Source organism: Anolis carolinensis, chromosome 1 (assembly GCF_035594765.1).
Source record: "Anolis carolinensis isolate JA03-04 chromosome 1, rAnoCar3.1.pri, whole genome shotgun sequence".
Classification (NCBI taxonomy): domain Eukaryota; kingdom Metazoa; phylum Chordata; class Lepidosauria; order Squamata; family Dactyloidae; genus Anolis; species Anolis carolinensis.
This window is the reverse complement of record NC_085841.1, coordinates 93,415,470-93,439,100: the sequence shown is the minus strand read 5'-3', so window position 1 is coordinate 93,439,100 and position 23,631 is coordinate 93,415,470. Positions and strand designations below refer to the sequence as shown.

Below are 23,631 nucleotides of genomic sequence, written 5' to 3'. Positions count from 1 at the left end.
TGCTCAAAATGATCTAATATTTAAACATAAAAAGATAAAATTATTGTAAACTTAGATTTATGAATTGTTAAAATTGTTTTTATTGTTTCCCATGACATTTTTATCATAGTTACTGCAAGCAAGTTGTAACTGGCCCTGTATCAGCCCTATAAAGCATTCAGACATACTTTTCTTAATTGCAAATATCAAGGCGCTAAAGATGAATTATTTTCTCTTATCCTCTGTTGACTTCTTGCTTGCATTATTATGTTGCTTGTTTGTACCTTTCAATTTGCCTAGTTTCGTCAAAATTGATAAAGATGCACAGTTAAAATGTGTGTAGTCACTTCTAAAACTTGATTCCCTCAAGATACTTACTATTCTTGTTTCACGTCAGCATGCTAATATCAATTTAATATTCAACTTTCTAAATGAAATCATCACTTGCAAATGTCATTAGCTCTTTTTATTGAAGCAAAAATATTTGCTTTTTGATTCATTGTTTAAAATGCATTTTAAAACAGAGTTAGATCCTTAATAATTTATACTTAAATTGATTTTCTATCACTTTGACCAACTTAGAGTGCTTTATAAAGCTGTACTGTAAGAAAAGTTGTTCTAATCTATTCTGTATACACTTTTATTACCAAGTAATCATACCAAAAGGCTTGATTCTTCACAAGCATCACTGAGACAAACCCAATTCATTCCTCTGGTTTATGTCTACTTTATCTAGCTTTGCTTGGATAAAAATCTTTTAACAAAACTCAAAATTGTTATTTTTTATCATTCATGGTGGCAAAAACTATGTGGTCATTTCTTAATAGAATGGAATTGTTCTTGCTATTTACATGCAAATATATTTATATAGCCACATATATTACATATATATGTTTTGTTTTGTTTGATAGCTACTACCTGCGTCAAGTCTGGGTCCTCCTCAGCCCATACCTAGTCCACCTTCTAGATTACCATCTTTCTGACAACTTGTTTCATGCCTATCATATTCTTCTTCAATTTTCAGGCATAATTAATACACAAAATGAATAATAAAAATCAGGAAATGTTTTGCTGTACTCTGTAAAGGACATACTTCAAAATCATAACTGCAACATTCAAAAGGCTTTGCCTGCAATGACACCGAAAGCTTTCATAATACTCTGTTGCAATTTGAGCAGCTCATGCTATGCAAATGGGCCATCCTTTAATAAAATACTTCTAACAGATTTTGTAATTCCTGCTCAGGAAAGGAATAAAAGGACAAGGGACAGGTTCAGTACTTTATAATTCCAAGTCAAAATGAAAGCAGAGTAGAAAGAGAGAAACATTTAACATCTGAAATCTCTTCTTCAGCCATATAAACATAGCTCATGGAATGTAGGTTCAACCTGACATAGTTCCTTATTTTGCTGAGTTAATTTCCAGAAATATTTTAATTTTATCTTCTGAAAAGAACTTTATTTGAAATGCATACAGTGACTGAATTACTTGTCTCCCTGTGCACTCTTTCACATAGATTTTAACTTAACATAATCCTCTGTTTTAATGGTAACACCTTATAATTCAAAGCGGGCTCAATGGAGGACATGAATTACAAAGTGAACTCTGCAAGATGTCAGGAGATGAAAAGGAAAAAATTCTTACAGCAAGTTAAATATGGTGAACCTCAATAACTAGATGGTTTTTTTTATTGTGTCAGAAGCAACTTGAGAACATACTGCAAGTCGCTTCTGGTGTGAGAAAATTGGCCATCTACAGAGTCGTTGCCCAGGGGATATCTAGATGTGTTATCATCCTGCTGGGAGGCTTCTCTCATGTCCCAGTAAGCTAGAGCTGACAGATGGGAGCTCACCCCATCTTGTAGATTTGAACCGGCAGCCTTCATGTCAGCAGTTCAGCCGGCACAAGGTTTTAACCCATTACTCCACCGCGGCTCCTGCTAGATGGGTGATGTGATTATTTCATATCTTTTTGCCCACCATAGTATTTTAAGATGCTTTTTCAATGCATGCATAAGAAGCAAACAGCTAGCAAAGCTGGTTTGTTTCCTATGCATGTATTGAGAAAACATCTCAAATTACTATGGTTGTCTAAAAAAATTAAATTGGTAAGCAAAGCTATGAATGCCAACATAGTATAGGGGTTTGAGTGCTGGACTTTGACTCTGGAGACCAGGGTTCAAATTCCCACTGGGCCATAGAGACCCATTGGGTGATCTTGGACAAATCAAACTTGCTCAGAGGAAGGCGAAAGCCAACTTTCTCTGAATAAACTTTGCCAAGAAACCTTAGTGGAATATTCTCCTTACAGTTGTCATAAATTGGGAATGACCGGATGGTAGAGGTGTGCATGGTATCAGTTTCTCCCGTTTCATTTGTTCCTTTTGCTTTGGGCAGGAGCACGAAAAAGGAACCCCTCTCCCAGAACGAAAATAAGCTCAGTATGAAAGAAGTGGGTACCACTTCCTTGACTGCTTTTTGGACCACGTGGCATTCCTCACGCAGCCCGTGAAAAATTGCTATTTCCTTCTGAGCTCTGCCTGTTGGGCCAATCAAAGGACAAGAACACCCTCTGCCTCACTTGCTGCCTGCTTTGCCTGCCACCGCACTGAAGACGGTGGGGAAAACATCACAGAAATAGTGGTATCTTAAGCCCTGTCTTTAAACTCAGTTCTCTTCTGCAGATGGAAGGGAAAGCATCACAGAAATAGTGGTATCTTAAGTAACTCTGATGCTTTTAATCCAGGTTGTAATGAAGGATATAAGCACAAACAATGTCATTGCCAAAAGTGATGGGAAAGGGAGAGGAATCTCCCCCCCCCATTACCGCCAATTAAAGAAGTGAAATAGTGGGGTTGGGCACTGGGCTGTGTGTATGGTGTGTGGAGCCACTTTGGCATTTGGCAGGAAGGAATGGTGCCCTGCCCTGCCTCCCTGCTGCTGCTGCTCCTGAAGAAGTTAGAGGGCAGGGCCAGCGAGGGGAAAGAGGGAATGTTTTTAAGATTTTATTTATAGAAAAAAAAACCCTAAAAATCGAGGATGACCCAAACATCACTAAACTTGGGGGGCTAAGAGTGGTAGACGTGCCCACCGTGTGTGGCGATTTTCACCCCTCTAGCCCTAAAACTGAGGGGAAGGGGAGCCTGGAGAAGCCCGCCCTTTACCACCAATGGACCAAAAATCTCCATATTTTCGGATGGGGAACTAAAACGCCAATTTGGAAAGGTGCCCGTTTTCAGGAGGCGCATGAAAACAAAAATGGGGACCTTATGAATGAAACAACCAGAAACAGAAGGCAATTCTATACAAATGCACAAGTGTACTGGATGGCATACAAGAACAAGCACGGCTAGAAAGACCAATAGATATGTAATGTGATAAATTATCACCATAAATCATGAATTTTGCACATTTACCAATATATGACTCTAGTAAACTTCCATATTACCTTGTCTTGAATCAGTTTTTCTAGGAAATTCAGCAAAATAGCATGTTGGTAAAGGGTAAGAGGAAAACATTGGCCAAGGATATGGATCATCACCCTATAGTGAAGCAACCAAGAATAGAAATTAGCAATATAATATATTGCTAATTTGTTCATTTAATTCTATCATTCAATTCAATGATTTCTAATTTTTCTATATTATTTTCATACCAAACGTATGCCATTTCACATCATATCTCAGTGCTATTTAAAAAAAAGACGCAAAGGGGTTATAAATGCTAGTTGGCAGCTGAGCAAGATGACTTAATCAGCTTTCATCAAACATTCTCCCTTCCCAAATTATATATGTTATAAATATACCTTCCCACCATTTTTATACACTATTTTATTGGCAGTTCCCTACTGATCACTTCCACTTCATTTGAGGTAATCTACAGAAAAGAACAGCATATAATACAATTAGATATTTCACAAATATTGTAAAAACAAAGCTTTAATCAATAAAATGAAAGAATGTCAACAAATTCAGTAGGCTATCTACACAAACATAGGAACATGTAAGATATACAGGAGGTGCACACACTTTGGTATAAACTAATGCAGTGATGACTAGCAGTATCAAATTGCTCTATGCTTTCAAGCTGCTCAAATGAGGTAGCCAGCAGCTGTTATTTCACAATGACAGCAGTTATCCCTGAGAGGCTAGCTGTGAAGAATATTTGTAACTCTACATTCACAACCTTATGAAGTATTCGGGGAGGTAAAATCCGTTCTGTTGGTCCTCCAACATGATTTATTCTAACCAGAATATGGTTCCTTTCTACTGATAAGCCATCAATTATGAAGTATCTGCCAAAAAAACAAAATTAAATGTGTTGGGAAAAAATGCTACAACTCAAAATGTACAATGTTGAAGAGGCAAACTATTTACAAGGCACTTCAAGCCTAGTTATTTATAGGAAAGTGGGATCTCAGTTTCAAGCAAGATATTCAGGTGTTCCAGGACTGGATCAATAAGAACTAAAAGCTTAAAGGAAGTTTAGTACTGGCATACATCTGTTAACAAATCCTCTAAAAGAGAAGCAGGTTTTTACAAAGATATTTTTGGGGGGCTTTTTCTCCTTGTCCTTTGTCTACCTGATAATTTTTGTAGCACCAGTACTGGGAAAATGGTGAAAGTGGTTCATTGTCAGATTGTAGAAGTATGTCTGCAATAAACAAGGCATTAAAGCTTAAGCTGGGAAAGAATTAGATGTTGTTCTGACCAATCTTCCTGGAGTTGTGTGGCCGCCTATAGCAGGGAAAATAAGCAACAGCTGCTTCCAGAGTCCCCTACTGTGTGTGGGTCAACAGCAAAAACAGGGATAAAGGGGGACAACAGCTATCATCTACCCTATTAAACTTCCAAAACAAAAATAAGAAAAATGAAGGCTGGTGAAAGAAAAAGCTAGATATCTTGTGGAAGAATTCTTCAAGTGGTCTGTAGAAGGTTTGAAATGTTTGTTTCCTTACACTAGGCTCCTCTGACCAGGTCGATTAATTTCACTTATGTTCATTTTCAGTTATAGATAAAATGTTTGCTGAAATATATTGTACTGGTTTTTTTTTCTTGTTGATGTAGGAACCTATCCCTGCTTTTTGTATATTATTTCTGCCTCTAGCACCAATGTTTTCTTAAAGAAGTAACTCCCAGGAATACATCTACTTCATTAACTGAGGTATACCTGTATGAGCAATCCTTTGCTTAGCCTTATTTGCTCATTAACTATACACAAACTAAGCTCACGGATGGCATTCCTAATGTAATTGCATAATTGGCCAGCATTATGGTTGTATTAAAACGATCTAAAAGCAGTATACAAAGTAGGTCTCAGATAATGGATAATGGTGAACTAATAATATCACTAGAGATAAAGAAATGTGATTCTATCCCTGTAAGGCAATCTCTTTTCTTGCAATGTCTTGGGATTACAGTGGGAACCTGCACTTTCACTCAGATCACTATATGTTTTCAAACATCCAGCTTCCTGACTACATGCAGCAAATTAATACAAAATATTTCAGCTCTTTAAGTTCTCTTCCAAATATAGCTAAAGTATAGGAACAGAACACTGTGATATGTTGCTTTATACTTTCAAGACTGAGATTCCATTCATTTTGCTGTCCTTAACAAAAGAACCTTCTGAACTCAATGAACGCATATATTAAAGTTCTATGCATGCGGAAAGGATTAATGTCCATAACTACCTTTCACCTGTTTCCCCAAACAGCAGATGCTTTATGTGTAGATCATACAGAACTGCAGACTAGACTGAAATGTTAAATTACACAGCCTTCCCCCTCCAAATTTCTTTCTTTGTGTCTTGGTTTTTTGGCCTGTTGCTGGAGTTGTTTGGGGCACTGATTCAGAAAATTGCATTGGACAGACCATTTCAGTTTTTCTATGGGTGAGCAGATGAAGATTGGTATATGGCATATGTCCTGTATTTCAAAAACTAGAGCTGATAAAGGAAAACTAGTGCCATTTTTGGAATCTGCAGATCAAATATAGTCAGAAACAGATCTAACATTTGAGACATCATGGTGTGTGTTGTCCAGTGAATCACTGCTTACCGAGATGTTTCAGCTATATTGATAGCATTCTCTTTTTGTGCGTCTAAGAGAACTTCCGATATCTTATACTGAGATTCGAAAAGTAGCTGTGTATCTAGATCACAGCACAGCACATTCAGTAACCTGAGAAATGTAACATATTAATATTAAAGTCTTGGAAATCCAGAAATGCAGTGTTAGAACTATGTAAGATTCTAAAGTACTACAGTAAAATATACAAGTCAAAAAATCCTTAGTATTTAGAAGGAATTTAAGCACAGATACATTACTAACACATTTTCAATACACACTCAACAGGTAAAAGAAGCATCACAGTAATGTCTTGCTTATCCAGCATAAACAGGCCAGAAGAACGTCAGATAAACAAAAATGTTGGATAATACAGTCTCCTACTGTTACCCATCTGACGCCGTGCTAGACACCTAGAATACTAACAACAGGGACTCAAAGGGTTAAGGCAAGGCAATGTCTTGGGGCTAGAGCGGCCCAGAAGGGAGTGTCTGGATGCAGACAAGGAGCGTGGAAATCATAGAGGGAAGGAGGGAGGACACTTCTGCTTCTGCCTCTTTTCCCCCTTTCCTCTTTCCTCCTCCTTATCTTGCCTTTTTCATTTATTGGGAATGGAGAGTTGGGGAACACTCCTTTAACTGAAGGGAAATGCTGGAGGAAAGGGGGGGGGGGTGTTGGATAAGAGCTTTGGATAAGATGGAATGTCGGATAACTGAAGGTTGGGTAAGCAAAACCCTACTGTATGACTTTATGTCACGTTTTACTTTTAGTCCATACAACCTGGTATTGCCTATTCTGAACAGCAGCACTGTAAAAAGGTCTCATTACCTCAGACCTTTTTACATGGAGATGTCAAATAATGCTCCAGCATGACATAGCAGTTGACCATTCTCAATAGCTATCAATGAAGTGACTAGGGGCAATGCATTAATAAGTATTTGAGTCCAAGCAGTGTATTCATGAGCTTCAATGTTTTATTCATAAAATTATTCTTCACAATCTTAAGGATAAGTATTCATTTTGTACTATTTCAGGACATGATAAAGACAGATTACTAAAAATCAATACTGATACGTACTTTTAACACTTTCCTAAGAATTCATGGAACAAAAAAAGGCATTCACATTTTTATTATTTACAACATTAATTCTAAAACAGTCTTGGCATGAAAAACTTATTATGAATTACTTATAAGCAATCAGTCAGGGGAAAAACAACATTATGATGCATTCAGAAATTAGTATGACATTAAAACTCATAGGATAATGCTCTTTTAGATATGGTATGTCTTTGATAGTTTAAATTGCACATTAAAAAGGCAAAGGAATCCACTGTTACAAAAATTAAAAGATTTTAAACCTCTAGTCAACTTACCATACATTTTATAGAAATGTAGCTCTTGAAATGACCCCAAATGCTATTGAATCTTAATTCACTCCTAATGATCATCTAAAAAAAATTGTCATCTAACCTCTGCTTACATACATACATACATACATACATACATATATTAGAGATGGGCAAATCTTCGGAATAAGTAGTTTATCGTAATAAATTCATTATTCAAAATAGCTCCAAAGGGGTTTCTGAGATGGTTTGGCGCTTCGGAATTAACCTTCCAATTCGAAGGGTTGGCACCCATGCCTCTAAATACCTTCAGATAACCTTCGGATATATGGGAAAGTGTTCTAATTCAACCAACCTTTGTTATTCAGGAGAGAAATCCCCCATGCTGTTTTGGAGTGGTTGCTTCCTATGGGGCTCTTAAACCGGCTTCCAGAAGTGGAGAGAGCCTGGATCTTCATCTTCCCGTGCTTAAACCTGGGCTTACAAAAGTGGAGGGAGGATAACCCGGGGCTTGCAGAAGGGAGAGAGCCTGATAATTACAGGGCTTTGCCTCTGCAGGATCTCCCTTGCAAAACCTCTCCTGCCTTTGCAAGAAACTTTAAGTGAGGAAAGGGGGAAAAGGAGGGAGGGGGATTAATCCCAATGTGCTGGCAAAACCCCAAACTAGAACTCTCCACCCAATGGGCAGGGAAAGCAAACTATCACCCTTCTAAGGATTTTCCACAATTCCTCCTTATTATTTTAAATTACCCTGATGATGATGATGATTATTATTATTATTGGCACCCCACTTTTCTCTCTAGATTTGAGACGGAAAGGGACTGACGTTAATATATATATATATATATATTCACTCATACATTTTCTCATGGGAGTATTCATAAAAAACAAAAGACTGAGGTTTTAAGCCTCACATAAAGAAACAGTGGCCCCTTGTTGGGACAGCATGGTGTAGTGTAGTGGTTTGAGAGTTGACTACGATTGTGGCTTCATTCCCCACTCAGCCATGGAAACCCACTGATCTTGGGCAAGTCACACACTCTCCGCCCCAGAAAATTCAATGAAACAGTTTCAAACCAGGAACAGATTTCCTTAGTCAGAGGCTGATGGCCATCTGTCAGGAGTGATTTGATGGTGTACTATGATTTCTGTTCCTGGATGATAAATGTCATTTCCTAATTTGTTCTGTCACAAAAACATGGCAAAATTTTATTACACTGCCAAAACCTTGTCTTTGCACAAGGGACATGGTGCTATGATAGCACATACGGTTTCCTGGGACATTGTCCACCAATTTAACAAAGTTTCAGCCACAAAAACAAAGTTTCTGAAGTAGAACAATGACTTTCAAAGTAAAGACAACCCAATGAAATGGGAAATAAGACTTTCAAACCAGGAACAGATTTCTTCAATTATTAAAAAAATGGTTTATTATAAAAGCTATGAAAATTCGCCAATAATCGGAGGATAAGGAAAACATTCTGAAATTTAGTGAGCTAACAGTGGTAAATGTGTTCTACCACTGTAGCACATTTCACTATGATAGCTCAAAAAATGAGGGAGAGGCCCCTCAATTTTCCCCATTGACAATAATGTTTTCCTTTATGCGCATGCACACACACCATTAACGAAGTACATACAAAGTTTCGGAAGTTTTAGAAAGTTTTGAATTTTTTTGCTTCAAAATTCAGAAATGACTTTAGAAACGAAGCGCCAGCGCCCCTATTTTGAAGTGAGTATTGAACCATTTTTTTCATGGATCACACATGCCATATATTCTGCCACCTTTGGAAATAGTATAATTTCCCGCCTGACCAGCACTCATTGTCAGGAAGTTCTTTCTAATGTTTAGTCAGAACTAGAAATGGGAAGGCCTGGGGAAAAAAACCCAGAAAATTGGGGGAAATCATTTCCCCCTGTTTCTTTTCAAAGCCATTTTTTCCAGAAAATACTGAAAAGTTTGTAGAATATGTTCTTTTCCAGTGGTAAATAATATAGCTATGATATGATATTCAAGCTATATAACATGAAGACTTTAGTGAAAGATTTCTGAGACTTCTTTGTTTCCACACACCTTTTCCGCAATTTTTCCAGAAAAAAAGCTTTGGGGGAAAAAACCCTTGGTTCCCCCCCATTTTTAAAAGTTTTTTTCTTCCAGGTCTTCTCATCTCTAGTCAGAACCCCCTTTCTTGCAAATTGAACCTAGTAGCTAACGTCCTGTTAGAAGACAGGGAGAATCAATACTTTCGTAAAGTTATTAGCCTACCCTTTAGATTCAGCTCTCTGCTTTCTTTGATCATTCACTTCCTAACCACCAACAGAGGTTATGTCCCCTAATTTCCAAAAGTTAGTTTTTATATCCCTTTAATTGGGAAGGTAGCAAATCATGAAGCTCCTCAGGATGGCTAACACTCTCACATGAGAGTTAGCTTTTAGGAAACCATGTACTAAAGGATACATAAATATTTTGTTAATGCTTTTTTTCTATCAAAGAGGATTTCTTATAACCATAAACCTAGATTTTGTTTTTTAATTTACCAGAACATCCTGTGTATTTTTAGTCTCTTTGTATCACAAGCTCACATATTGCACTCATTACGCTGCATTCAGCTTGAATACAGACATCCAAAATTCCTATACATCCTGTTCTCTACAGAAACAGAAAACAAGTTTGCTCCTTCTCCAACCTGACAACCCTTCAGAAAATTGAAGATAGCTTCTACATCACCTCTCTAACTTTTCCAGGTTAACATATCCATTTGCCTCCGCCGGAAACCAATGGCCCTGGACAGTGAGAGACCTGGAATGTGCTCCCCACCCATGCAGAGAGGCATCTGTCATTATCGTTCTGAACGGTCCATGAGGACAGAACGGTATCCCACCGCATACGTTTGCTCGAAGCATCCACCAGTGGAGGGACCGTCTGACCGGTGAAGGTAAGTGCAACATGGTTTGTGGCGCATCTTGAAGGGGGTTGAAGGCCTGAAGAAACCACACCTGCAGGGGCGCATCCTGAAGTGTATGCTGTAACTCTTGTCATGGACGTCATATACCCTAATATATATATACCCTGGACACGTTTGGCTTGTATGCGTGGTGAGCAAAGAGCATCGTTGCGTGGTGCTCGAAGAGCTTGAAAACAATCTTCTGGTAAGTATTCCCTCTTGCTCAGCGAATCGAAGCATGCCCCGATAAACTGGATGCACTGTTGTGGTTGAAGGTGGGACTTGTCCCCATTGACCACCAGGCCTAGGTCCTGAAGAAGGGAGAGGGTAACTGAATGTTGTGCAGAAGCTGATGCCGTGACTGTCCCATGAGAAGCCAGTTGTCTATGTATGGGAATATCATGATCCCCCTGTACACACAGGTAGGCTGCGACGACGGCCATACATTTCATGAGCACCCTTGGTGCCGTACAGATCCCAAAGGGTAAGACCTGAAAGGAGAAAGCATGCTGGCCAATCATAAATGAGATACTTGTGATGACAGGGTGTAATAGGGATGCGAAAATATGCATCCCTGAGATCTCTAGTGGTAAACCACGCCCCATCAGGTAACAATGGGAGGATAGTAGACAAGGTCACTGTACAGGTGTGTGAGGTGACAGGAATGGAATCTTTTATTTCCCACCACACAGTTACCACCAATTATAAAGATGTCTTGTTGATGATGTTAATTATATTATTATATATTTAATTATCTTCGCTGCCACCAAATGGAGGAGATGTCAGGCAGATGGCCCTTATTATTTTTAAGATTTCTTTATTTACTTCAGAAGGTGATGTTGCTTAACTTAGTATATGATTGTGACAGAGACTTAGATGGAATAAAAATCAAAACAAGTTTATTGCATGTACAGAGCTTAGTGGTTTCAATAACTTCTTAAAGGCACTTAGATTAACGGTTACAAATAGATGTAAGGTGTTACAACTTTCAAAATACTTCTTTCTCCAAAACTAACTAGAACCTGATCCTCTTGGATCCACTGGGATTAACTTCCCCTAATCCACAGCCTCTATAAATAACCCTAAACAAGTCACCTAACTTGCTTAGTCTGGCCTAATAGAGGTCTGCCTCCCTGGTTTCCTTAACCTGAAACCAGTCTGTTCCCTGTGACTAAAAATCACAGACTGAGATTTAAACTTCCCTGGTTTCCTTTCCAAACGGCAGTTGGCTCCGCCCCCGTTGTCACGGCAACCTGTCTTCTAATGCTGAGCTGGTTACCTTCTGGCACTATCAGCTCCAATACTTACCATTTTAAATTAACCAAACCTGACTGTTTAAACAAAATAAAATAAACATGTCATCTATAAACAAAATAAAATCATACACTTCTTTACACCTCCCAACCCATAAAGATTATTTTTGACTTTTCTATAACTTAGAATGGTCAAAAAGAATAATATGAATTGTATTTAAAAATATACAACGATACATATTAACATACTTAACATATAAGATTAACATATTATCATGCAACACATAAACACAAACCTTCACTGCTATGCATATATACATAGCATATGCTATGCATATATACATAGCATATTCATATCTTACCATCTTTTCTGCTGTTAAGATTCTCAAACCCAAATCAAAAGACATTTTAAAATACATTTTCCATAAATCATATTTCTAACAATTTAATTTTTATTTATACACTGGACTAATCAGCCTTTGGGTGCTTGGTTCATTTCCTAGAGATCATCTTCATGTCATTTGATACAGTTTGTCGACGTTTCATTCTGCGGAGCATTCCAGAGGTTAACGTGTTGTTGGGACAATTACACCCATCCTTCCCAGCAACACAATGAACTCTCTCTGTCCCAAAATGTCTTTTGCGAAACTTCCAAGAGTCATTTAAGAAGTCTTGCGAAACATAGTCCAAGCACTTTCGTGGAACATCGAAAGTAAACTGATGATAGTTGAAACTGTCAATCTCTGCCGCATTGAAGTCCTCAGAATTCTCTCCGTTGAAAACCAATATCCACTTGCTTCTTAATTCGTTGCGATTGGCGATGACCCTCAGGCTCAAAATGTCCATCTTCTTTGGTGTGTTTGTTGGTCCTTTCGGCTCTCCCGTGCACAGCAACTCAACTGGATCAAATTTGGTGGTTTCCTGAGGTAAATTTTTTCCTGGCCACAACTGCTGACCATGCTCCATACTTGTGGTGACCAAAGAGGTAACTACTGAGCAGATAGAGTCAGTTGAAGACTGTGAAGAGGCATCCAGACTTCTGCCCTTTGTAGTACTGGACTGCAAAGTCTGTCCTGAGCTGATCCTCTGGCATGTGTCACAGGATTGACAGAAGAACCTTTTAATTTGCTGGTACATGCCAGGCCAAAAGAAATTTTTAGTGATTCTTTGAGTGGTCCGTCTAATTCCTAAATGTCCCCCTTGTGGGCTGTCATGGGCTACCTCCATCAGCTGTTCTCTATACTTCTGAGGTACCACAATCTGCGTATAGGAAGCGGACATCTCTGGGGATTTTTGATTTAAAACCTCTCTGTATAAACTCCATTTTTATTAATAAACCTGGTGGGATTCTCTAAGGTTAAATCTTCCTCAGTATTTTGGGCTTGATCAAATAAAGGCTGCAATGTGTCATCAGACTTTTGCTCCTTCAGGATTTCTCTTTCCCCCTCAGTCTTATTTACCAAATCAGCTATTACAGAACTTGCCTCAGGATTTTCCTCTAAGTTCTGTTGTATAGGCAAACAGACAATTTCTTTATCAGATTTTCCAGCTTTACATTCACCCTCATTAATAGTCTTTTGCATCTTTTTGACTTCTCTGGCAAGGTCATTACCAATTAGGCATTTATATGGAATATCAGAACTAATAGCAAAGTCCCACACTCCTTTCCACTTGCCATATTCGACAGGTAAAGAAACTACTTCGCTTGGGATCACGGGACCCAAACCTTTTAGATTGACTTGATAAGTAGGGTGTTGGCATTTTGATGGTATTAATTCAGGTCTAATGATACAGACTTCTGAACCTGTGTCCCTCCATCCTTGCATTTGGTTCCCATCAATGTTGATGTTTTCCAAATATTCATCTGATGTTTGATCCAATAAAACAAATAAACATTGTCTCTCCTTTTGAATTTCCTCAGGGGAATCTTTTTGAACCTTAGCTGGTTCTTTATTTATCTCTTTTGTTGGGGCTTTCTTGACAAAGAAAGAAGATTTTTCTTTCTTTAAAAGACCACACTGGTATTTAAAATGTCCTGCTTTTCCACAGTGGAAACATCGAACATTTCCCTCAGTTCTGGCAGGGTTCATTGCACTAGCCATCCTCCAGGTGGTGTTTTCTATGGAAGCTCCTCTCCCTTGTTGTGTGCGTGTGAGGGGAAAAGATGGCTGTTTCAACTGTTTTTCCTTAAATCCCCCTTCTTCTTTTTTAAACCCTTCCTTCAATGCAATTAGTTGGTCCACCATACCAGCTGCTTGATTAGCAGTCTGAGGCTTTCTATCTTGTACCAGCCATCGATAATCTGATGGAACTTGCTGGTATAGCTGTTCTAATTTTATTAAATCTTTCATATATACTTCCATATAGCTGGAAGTCTTTTACCTCAGAGTTTCTTAACCAGCTCTCAAAATATTGTGCTTGTTTGGCAGCCAGTTGTAGAAAACTTTCATTTTTATCTCTCCTCAGAGTTCTGAATTTTGTTCTGTAAAATTCAGGAGTCAGCTGTAACCTTTGTTGTACCAGCTGTTTAAATATAGTGTAACTCCTACGTTCTTCTTCCACCATTTCACTATAGATCTCTAATAACTTTCCACAAATCTGTGGTCTGAGATAAATCATCCAGTTTTCCTCAGCTATTTCCAGATCTTTGCAACACCATTCAAACGAAATTAAAAACTGCTCCACATCATCTTCCTTGTTGTATTTAGGAAACCTCTTTAAGGCTGAATCAACAGGATTAATGATGGGAGTCCCTGGTTGTGCCACTACAGAAGGCTGAGACAGTGTCAGCTTCTGTCTTTCCCATTCTATCTCCAATTTCCTCCTCTCCATCTCTGCGTTTCTCTGTTTCTCTTTATCCTCCATTTCCAATCTCCTACTCTCCATTTCTAATTTCTTCATCTCTAGTTGATATTTCATCATTGCTTCTGACATGGTGGTCTGTTGTTCAGAATCTGAACTTTCTTCCTCTTGGTACACCTCCACCTCTCCTGCTCCTTTTCTCTGTTTTCTGGTGGCCATTCTCTATAACTTTTGCCTCACAAATTTCAGTGAGCGATCTCAGGCACTAAATTAGGGATGTTATACGTATCCCGCCGCTTGCCGCCAATTTGTACAGGTGTGTGAGGTGACAAACGAAGCTTCTGAAAAGAAATCTGGGTGCAATGAGGCAATCGCCCCTTTATTCAACAAAGTATGAATCTCCAGCCAGAGAACCTCAGATGGCTGTGTGGCCTTAACATAGCCTGTCTTTTGCAATGTATGAAACTCAAGAGCATAGCCATGCTTTATTATACTTAAGACCCACTTATCTGTGGTAATTCGATGCCAAACTTGGGAAAACTCCGCCAAGTGTGTCCCAAACTGAAAATGCACCCCTGGCATGGGATATTTCTGCACCGCAGGCTTTGAAGATGATACACTGAAGAATCAGGGCCCACCACCATGTGTGCCATCACCATGCTGTGAAGAGGGGAATGGAAATCCGGCAAGGCATTAGCATCGCTAAAAGCGGCGCTTCAATTTGGGCTGATAGCGCCCTTTACACTTTTGGCGTGAGCGACTTGGAGGATGTTGCTCTGACGTTGCTGTTGATGTTGGCTGAGGAAATGATCTATTGCCTGAAGAGTAAGCCTGCGAGGTGGATGGCGTCCATCTACTTCTGGCCTTATAAGTCTGCTGCCAGTGAAAACCATACTTGGAGGCACCTTGACATACCTCTTAAGTATTCTTCAACTTTGTGTCTGTGTCAGGATGAAACCCTCCATCATTGTGGGTTGGAAGGCCTTCCACCAATGCCTTGCCCTCCTCCGACAGAATAGAGGCACTGAGTCAAGCGTGGCGGTGGATTGTTGTAGATGTTGCGAACATATGTCCTGCCACTTCTGCAGTATCTTTTGACATGTCTTTCTGCGCTCTCGTAAGAATGAAAGCCTACTGCTGGATAGTCTTTGCAAAAGTTTGGTACTCCTATGGAGGGGAGTCTAAGTATGGTGCTAACTTGTTCCACTGGTACTCCTGATATGTTGCCATGTAGGCACCATAGTGAGCCAACCATGTCACTATTCCAGCACTTTGATGGACCTTTTTCCCCACTGACTCCAATTTCCTGCCCTCTTTGTCAGCAGGTGACAAATAGGTTCTAATGGGCCACTTAGTCTGCATGTCAAGAACCACAGCGTTCAGCTTTGATGGCTTGGACACCCATGGTGCCTTTGCCAAGTCCATCTTATAAAGAGCAGCAGCCCTTCTAGGTACTGGAGATACCTGCAAGGGTGGTAGGTCAGGTGCCGTTGCAAGCTCGAGAAGGTACGGCACTGATGGCAAAGATGTTGTTGCTGGACCTTGTTGTTGTCGGTGGTCAGAAAGAAAAAGATGGTCCTCAACAGGCTGGTCCGATTGCATAACTGGGAGAGTCAATACCTTTGACAGACGCAGCATCAGAGAGGAAAAACTAGTAAAGCCACCCAGCAGCAATGACTCTGGCTAATGGTCAGGCTGCTTGACCCCTTCAGAGCGCAAAGATCCTGAATGCAAAGGGGAAGAAGCCTCCTTAGGGTGCACTCCTGGATCCTGCAGCAACTGTGGAAGAAGTTGCTGCTGTGGGGTTAGCACTGGTGGCTGAGGATATTCTTGAATTGGGCCAAAGAAATAGGTTTGGCCACCAGGAGACTTATGAATAAAATCCTGTTGGTGCTGCCTCCTTGATGGGGAAAGGAAGGGTGATGGGGTATATGGCAGCGGGCTCTGAGAGTAAAGAGATGCCGAAAAAGAAGCCATAGACTGGTTTCCCACAGAGAGGGCTGCACTCGGAACCAAGGCATGCCCTTGATTACCTTCACACCTCTCCGGAGCCATGGTCTTGCAACGCTCCTCCACTGCCAGGGGTAAGGTAGGAGGAAGGAGGTTGCGGTGGCTTGGTATGTGTGTGTGCGTGTGTGGGGGGGAAATGGGTGTGTGTGCGTGTGTGGGGGGGAAGTGGGCTACTCCCACTTGGGGGAGCGAGGCTGCACCACACTCCCTCGCCAGCATCAGCGGCATCAAAGCCAGCTGCTTCCTGGCATCTGCGCCCTTGGTACAGGTGTCTCTGCTTTCAGTATAGGCATGGTGAAGAGCAACACTGGCATGGAGACATCAATGCTGGCTTGAGGGGGCGTGGCCAGCATGGAGCTCGCAGAAGCGGCACTGTGCTTCTTTTTCTTAGGATCCGTGGAGGATGGCGCCGGTGCTGAGGGCTCCCTGAGGGACTCCGACCTTACTTGCTTGGCTGGTGCAGACAAAAAGGAAGGTAAAGGCCAAGGGATGGGGGAAGCTGAGGTAGCGCTCTGCAGCCCCGCATAAAGGAGAAGCACCCTGTCATACAACAGCACTTTGAGGTGTGTTTCTCTGTTCTTTCGCGCCTGTGGCATGAGAGCCAAACACACTGGGCAAGCTTTAGCAGAATGGCCCTCCCCCAAACACAAAAGTCACTTGTCGTGCCCATCTGAAGCAGGAAACTTTTTGGCACAGAATGTGCATTTTTTAAACAAAGCCATAGTCGTAGTTTAAATAGTCCAAGTCAATTTAGCCGGTTATAGTAAGGATAAAGCCAAAGCGTAGTCAAACAGTCCAAATTCAATAGGTTATAGAGAATCAAACAAATCGTAGTCAAACAGTCCAAATGAAATAAGTTTTATCCGAGAGGTTCCACAAGCTGCTTACAAGGGGGAGGAAGGAAAGGAACTGTGGCTACATCCCCACCGGGGCTTATATGCCTAATGGGAAAGCCGGGCGGGGCTATAGCTAAAGCTTTACAGCTGAGAGTCTTCCAATAGTATTGCTCAATACCGTATATGCTGATTCCACAGTGACCACGAAGGAGAAAAATTGTTACTTTTTACTCAACTCTTCAAGTCACCCTGAATCTCGATTCTGTCTTCTGAGCATTAGCTACACATCCCAATTTAGTGTTACTTCTAGATGGGAAAAAACCGATTTCTTTCTTCAAGACATCAATAACGAAATTAAAGAACACCATGGCACTTAATTTTCACTTTTTCCCAAGATGAAATGGAGTCATTGTTGACAATTCTTTGAGTTTGGCCCAGTAACCAGCCACAGCTACCAAGAGTAGCATCTAGTTCACATTTAACCTGCTTGTCTGCAAGAATATGTTTGGCAAGCTCACTTAAAGCCTTTTAAAGCTCAAGCTAACTATATTCACAGGAATTCCCTGGGCTATTGTCTATATGAAACTCGATATGAGCTCTTAATGATTGGTCTAGAATGACCTTTTTTTTAAAAAAAAAATGTTTCCTGGCTCTTAGCAACCTCATCATTTTCCATAAATGCTCTATTTAATTATCTGTTCTAGAAGTTTTCCCAATATCAACATAAAGACAGCCTGTACCTCCCTTCCTTTTTCTTTCTTTCTTTCTTTCTTTCTTTCTTTCTTTCTTTCTTTCTTTCTTTCTGATGCTACAGACAATATTTGTCAGCCTCAAGTCTGCTCAGATTATAGGAATTCTCTAGGTTTACTACTACAAATTCATGTATTACCATGCAATTTTCCTGGTCCTAGAGACCTGAATAGATTAAAGCATCTAGATGTCATTGTACCACTTCTTTTCCAGTTCTGGGTAACAGCCCTCTCAGTGCAGCATTTATTCTATTTTTTCCCTCTTAAGCCCTTGACTTTATTGGATAAATACAGAGGCAAAATAGATATAGAACAGTAAGCATTAGCATTCTCTCATCTTTTCCACAAAGTGTATGCACTGCTTCTTCGTGCTTCTGCTTGTTTTGAGTCTAGCTGATACTCCTACCTTAAATATTTTTAAGTTCCAATTTCTGTCTGCGTTATCTATATTAAATGCCTTTGCATTATTGTACTGTAAGGCTGTGGGCATATAAAAATACTTCTTATTCAAATGCTACCTGTCATATATTGTCTTAAGTCTGTCACTAGAAATTCTACCTGCCAATTATTAGTTATATTAAGTGAGCTATTAATTACTTCTAAAGATATGACAATGGATAACAGAACACCATCCAGAACACCTAGAAAGCAAATGTAATTACCCTAAAGCATAATGCCCCACCAGCATTCTTATACTACTTTGTCAACTATCCTCAGAACCAAAGAACTATGGGAGGTACAGCTTTGGAGGTGGAGACACTGGGAGCGATGGGCAATGGAAAGACGCCTCTACTGACTTTTTAAAGGGGCCTTCCCATCACCCCCAGCACCTCCGCTGAGCCAGGCAGGGCAATGCAGGAGGGCCCGGCCCGGATCCAGCGGGGAGGCGGAGACACTGGGGGCGATGGGAAGGTGCCTCTACTGACTTTTTAGAGGTGCCTTCCCTTAGCCCCCAGCACCTCACCCGTGGGGGCCCGGCAACAATTCCGGGGAGCTGGAGGGGGCAGGGTCAAATGAGGCGGCGATGCAACCCCTCAAATGGCCAATTGATACCTCTGGGGGTCGTGACTCCCAGGTTGAGAACTGCTGCCCTAGATCCTTACACAGTGTATAAATTAATGACAAAGGGGGAGGGGTTTAAGCCTCTAGAACCCAAGGACAATTTTGTCCTAGACAAAGCACATTCACATGTTTTAGGCCAAATATTCATTTCTGAAATTTGAATTTGTCATTTCTCTATAAGGCATGGATACTAACCATGGAAGCCTGAGTAGGACATGGGTTGGAGATGGCCTTTCATAGCTATCGATCCCTGGCCTTCTATAAACAAGAGACATCTGGAAACACTTGAGGCCAGAGAGATGCAGTTCTACTTTCAATCCTCCGTTCTTACGTTACCAAACTGCCCAGCACTATCTAGTTTGGAAGAAGTCAGCAATGCCATCAGCCAACAAAAAAACAACAAAGCCAGCGGACCTGATGGGATCCCTGCTGAACTCTTCAAAGAGGGTGGACCTAAGCTGATACAACAACTCCACCAGCTCATTGAAAAGGTGTGGGTGACTGACAAAATCCCAGCAGACTTCAAAGATGCTACCATCATCACCCTTTACAAGAAAGGGGATAGAACAGACTGCGGGAACTATCGCAGTATCTCCCTTCTAACCTCGCAAGAATCCTTGCAAACCGCCTTCTTTCTGTCTCAGAAGACACCCTCCCAGAATCCCAGAATGACTTCCGCTTCTCCAGAGGAACAGTGGACATGATCTTCACTGCACGACAGCTCCAAGAAAAATCAACCTCTGTACGTGGCATTCATTGACCTTGCAAAGACATTTGAAACAGTGAATCGCAACGCTCTCTGGACCATCCTCCAAAAAATTGGGTGCCCTGACAAATTTGTGAACATCCTGCGGCTCCTCCATGATGACATGATGGAAACAGTCTTGGACAGCAATGGCTCCCAAACTGACCCATTTAAGTGGAATCTGGTGTTAAGCAGGGATGTGTTATTGCCCCTACCTTATTTTTCATCTTCATTGCTATGATTCTTCACCTTGCTGATGGGAAGCTTCCCACCGGATTGGAAATTATCTATCGGACAGATGGCAAGCTATTTAACCTCAGCAGACTGAAAGCCAAAACCAAGGTCACCACAACATCTATTATAGAACTCCAATATGCTGATGACAACATAGTCTGTGCACATTCAGAAGACCTACAAGCCACTATAAACACCTTCGCAGAAGCATATGAGAAGCTCGGCCTCTCACTGAACATCGAGAAAACCAAAGTGCTCTTCCAACAGGCACCAGTTAACCCCTCTGAAATGCCAGGAATAAAGCTTAATGATGTAACACTAGAAAATGTTGACCATTTCCGCTACCTTGGCAGCCACCTCTCCACAAAAGTCAACATTGACACTGAAATACAACACCGTCTGAGCTCTGCGAGTGCAGCATTCTTCTGCATGAAGCAGAGAGTGTTTGAGGATTGGGACATCCGTAGAGATACCAAGGTGCTTGTTTATAAAGCCATTGTCCTCTCAACCCTGCTCTACGCCTGCGAAACGTGGACAGTCTACAGACATCACTCTCAACTCCTGAAGCGTTTCCATCAGCGCTGCCTCAGAAAAATCCTGCAAATCTCTTGGGAAGACAGGCGGACAAATGGCAGAGTGCTGGAAGAAGCAAAGACCACCAGCATTGAAGCGATGCTCCTACGCCATCAACTCCGCTGGACTCACCACGTTGTTCGAATGCCTGATTACCGTCTCCCAAAGAAGCTACACTACTCCTAACTCAAAAACGGGAAACGTAACGTTGGCGAGCAGGAAAAGAGATTTAAAGATGGGCTTAAAGCCAACCTTAAAAACTGTGGCATAGACACTGAGAACTGGGAAGCCCTGTCCCTTGAGTGCTCTAATTGGAGGTCAGTTGTGACCAGCAGTGCTGCGGAGTTCGAAGAGGCACAAATGGAGGGCTTAAGGGAGAAACGTGCCAAGAGGAAGGCCCGTCAAGCCAACTCTGACCAGGACCACCTTCCACCTGGAAACCGATGTCCTCACTGCGGGAGAACATGCAGATCAAGAATAGGTCTCTTCAGCCATCTACGGACCATCCCCAAGACAACAGAAATGGAGGACCATCATCCTCAAACTATGAAGGATCGCCTAAGTAAGTACGTTACCAAGGTTCATACTCTTATAAATATTCCACATTTTCAGCAGCCTTGATAACTGCCATAATTTCTCCTCAGGACTATAGCAAAATCAATGTGTTCTGTGCACCTGATGTTTCACATCTCACTTTCACTTTGATCTGAAAAAGGAGCTCAGTAGAACCCTATTCTTCAAGCAGTGCTCTTTTCCAAGGAAGGCTGTGAACGCGCACTACATTTAGAATACAGGAAGTGAACTAAAATGACTATATTTAAAAAACTAGTCTTGACAGGTACTAAGATTACCAAAAGAGAATAATGGTTTTAATCTGGATAATGCATTTTCAAAGGAGAGAATCCAATTTAAATTCCTTGTGCAGTAACAGAGAGCCTTGTGGCACTTCAGGTGCCACAAAAGCTTAAATTAACCCGAGGCTTGTCATTATGTTCAGGAATAAACTTGCAGCAAGTTACACTTGCTTGACACAACTCTTTCTTTAAATCTCAGATAAGGTTGGCTACAAGATGACTTACTGAAGGAAGAAGAAAAAGTACATTCTTACTGTATAGTTTTAGGTATCTGAATAGCTGCATTGTTGCTTCCTGTCCATTTCACTTGCAGATGTCTACACCTCCATCCACACTTTATAAGGCTTTAGGAGAGGGCCAAATAATCAACATTGGTGAATAAAAGTATCAAGAAATTATTGCAACCGTTTTAGTAAATCTGAAATCTGAGCATCTTACCTCAGTCCAAAGATATGAGATTGTTCATAATTGAATAATGAATGAATTTTAGCTGCTGTGTTCACAATTATAAGTCTGTCAACAATATCCTGAAATATAGAAAATATTAATTTATGACCAACACTTAAAATAAAGATTGTTATTAAACAATTCTAATTAAGACAGTAAAGTGTATGTATAGTTGATTCACAATCTGAATTTACATTAAAGGTATGGATTCTATCATGACATTTCTTCACAAGTAGTTTTTATACTGACAAAAATAATTAACTACACTGTTTTAGTGTGTTTTTCATTTCATTAATTTTTTTAAATAGTTATTTCCTGATACTTGGTAAAATAAATCTCTCAGTACATCTACTTCTAAATCTGTATGAATAATGGGGGAAAACAGTGAATAATCAGAGAACAGCATCCCCACAAAAGAAGTCAACTCTTAACTGAAAGGCTAATATTTTCTGAATACAATTTATCCAGCTCCCTTAATGCAAAAAAACAAAAAACAAAAACAAAACAAGCATCTATAGAATTGGACATTAGCCAATGCAAAAACTGTACTTTTATGCCAGCTTACATGCAAAGTATTTTGATGCATTATATATTTCACAAAGTCTGCAACAGAGACAGCTCAGTCACCCATATAGTAAAAGGTAAAAGTTTTCCCCTGACGTTAAGTCCAGTCATGTCTGACTCTGGGGGTTGGTGCTCATCTCCATTTCTAACCCGAAGAGCCGGCGTTGTCCGTAGACACCTCCAAGGTCATGTGGCTGGCATGACTGCATGGAGCGCCGTTACCTTTCTGCCAGAGCGGTGCCTATTGATCTACTCACATTGGCATGTTTTCGAACTGCTAGGTTGGCAGAAGCTGGAGCTAACAGCGGGCGCTCACTCCGCTCCCAGGAGTTGAGCCTGCGACCATATAGTAGCCATGTGTAAAGTTTCCATCCTAGTGACTCCCTCCCAAATTCCTCACGGTGAGGTATCTGACACTACCTTGTTAATGTTTAAAAATAGTATTTCTCAGTTTCTATAGTAGCAAATAGTGAACTTCATCATGACAACAATGACAAACTCATTGGCAGGATCACATAAGCTGGTAGTATCTTTCATTGTTCGGTTGTTTGCAAGTCAGGAACATACCAAGTTTTCACAGTCTAGTGACCTCATGGGATACATCCCCATATGGGATTATATTGTTCCCCTTTTCTTTACCATATCTTGAGATTTGCTGATCAGTTTTAGAAGCTCTAAAGGCCCGTATGTCTAATTCATTTTTAATGACTATTCAAACATCTATGTAACATATTGCCACAGTGTTCCTATTTTAATCCTTTAAAACAGAGATGGCTGTAATGGCTTTTGTTAACAATCTGTTTCTGGAGGAAAATAAGACAAAGAACAACTCTTATAAGAGCAATTCCTTCTTTGTCCTATTGGAATTTGTGTGGTTACTCAATGTTTTAACACACACACACAATCACATGGAGATGGCTGTCAATCTGGAATGGGATGTTCTAATGACGATCCTCCTCTCTCCTTGAGATTGTGTAGCTCATTCATACAGCACACAGAGAACACAGAGAAGGCCCTAATATTGAATAGAGCTGGAAGAATTGCTTGAAATCCTAGAGGGTTGCCTCTAGACAACGAAAGTCCTGACAATACCCAGCCTAGAAACACTTAAAGTCCGCTCCAATTCAGGGCAGCTTCCTTTATTATTGACCTCTTCAGCATGTCT

The 23,631-nt window shown here is 40.6% G+C and overlaps 1 protein-coding gene and 1 long non-coding RNA gene across 10 annotated transcripts in view; one reads left to right on the top strand and one right to left on the bottom strand.

Annotated features, from left to right (window-relative positions):
• LOC134298614 (uncharacterized) overlaps nucleotides 1-21,978 on the top strand; it is an 85,553-nt gene extending 63,575 nt beyond the window's left edge. The window contains exons 3-4 of one of the 2 annotated variants that reach the window (XR_010005714.1): nucleotides 10,138-10,328; nucleotides 19,231-21,978. This is a non-coding gene — a long non-coding RNA (uncharacterized LOC134298614). Of the gene's footprint in view, nucleotides 1-2,375; nucleotides 3,429-10,137; nucleotides 10,329-19,230 lie in introns of those variants that run through there. The other variant, XR_010005713.1, reaches the window with a different exon arrangement.
• Nucleotides 1-23,631, bottom strand: part of tbc1d32 (TBC1 domain family member 32) — a 129,916-nt gene that overhangs the window by 51,537 nt on the left and 54,748 nt on the right. For all 8 annotated transcript variants that reach the window (XR_010005710.1, XM_062979349.1, XM_062979339.1 and 5 more), the window contains 4 exons: nucleotides 21,894-21,982; nucleotides 6,037-6,159; nucleotides 4,164-4,272; nucleotides 3,427-3,520 (listed from right to left, as the gene is read on the bottom strand). Coding sequence is in view for 7 of the 8 variants with exons in the window: in XM_062979349.1 (XP_062835419.1) it covers nucleotides 3,427-3,520; nucleotides 4,164-4,272; nucleotides 6,037-6,159; nucleotides 21,894-21,982 (415 nt within the window). In the remaining variant the exon portion in view is untranslated. The remainder of the gene's footprint in view (nucleotides 1-3,426; nucleotides 3,521-4,163; nucleotides 4,273-6,036; nucleotides 6,160-21,893; nucleotides 21,983-23,631) is intronic.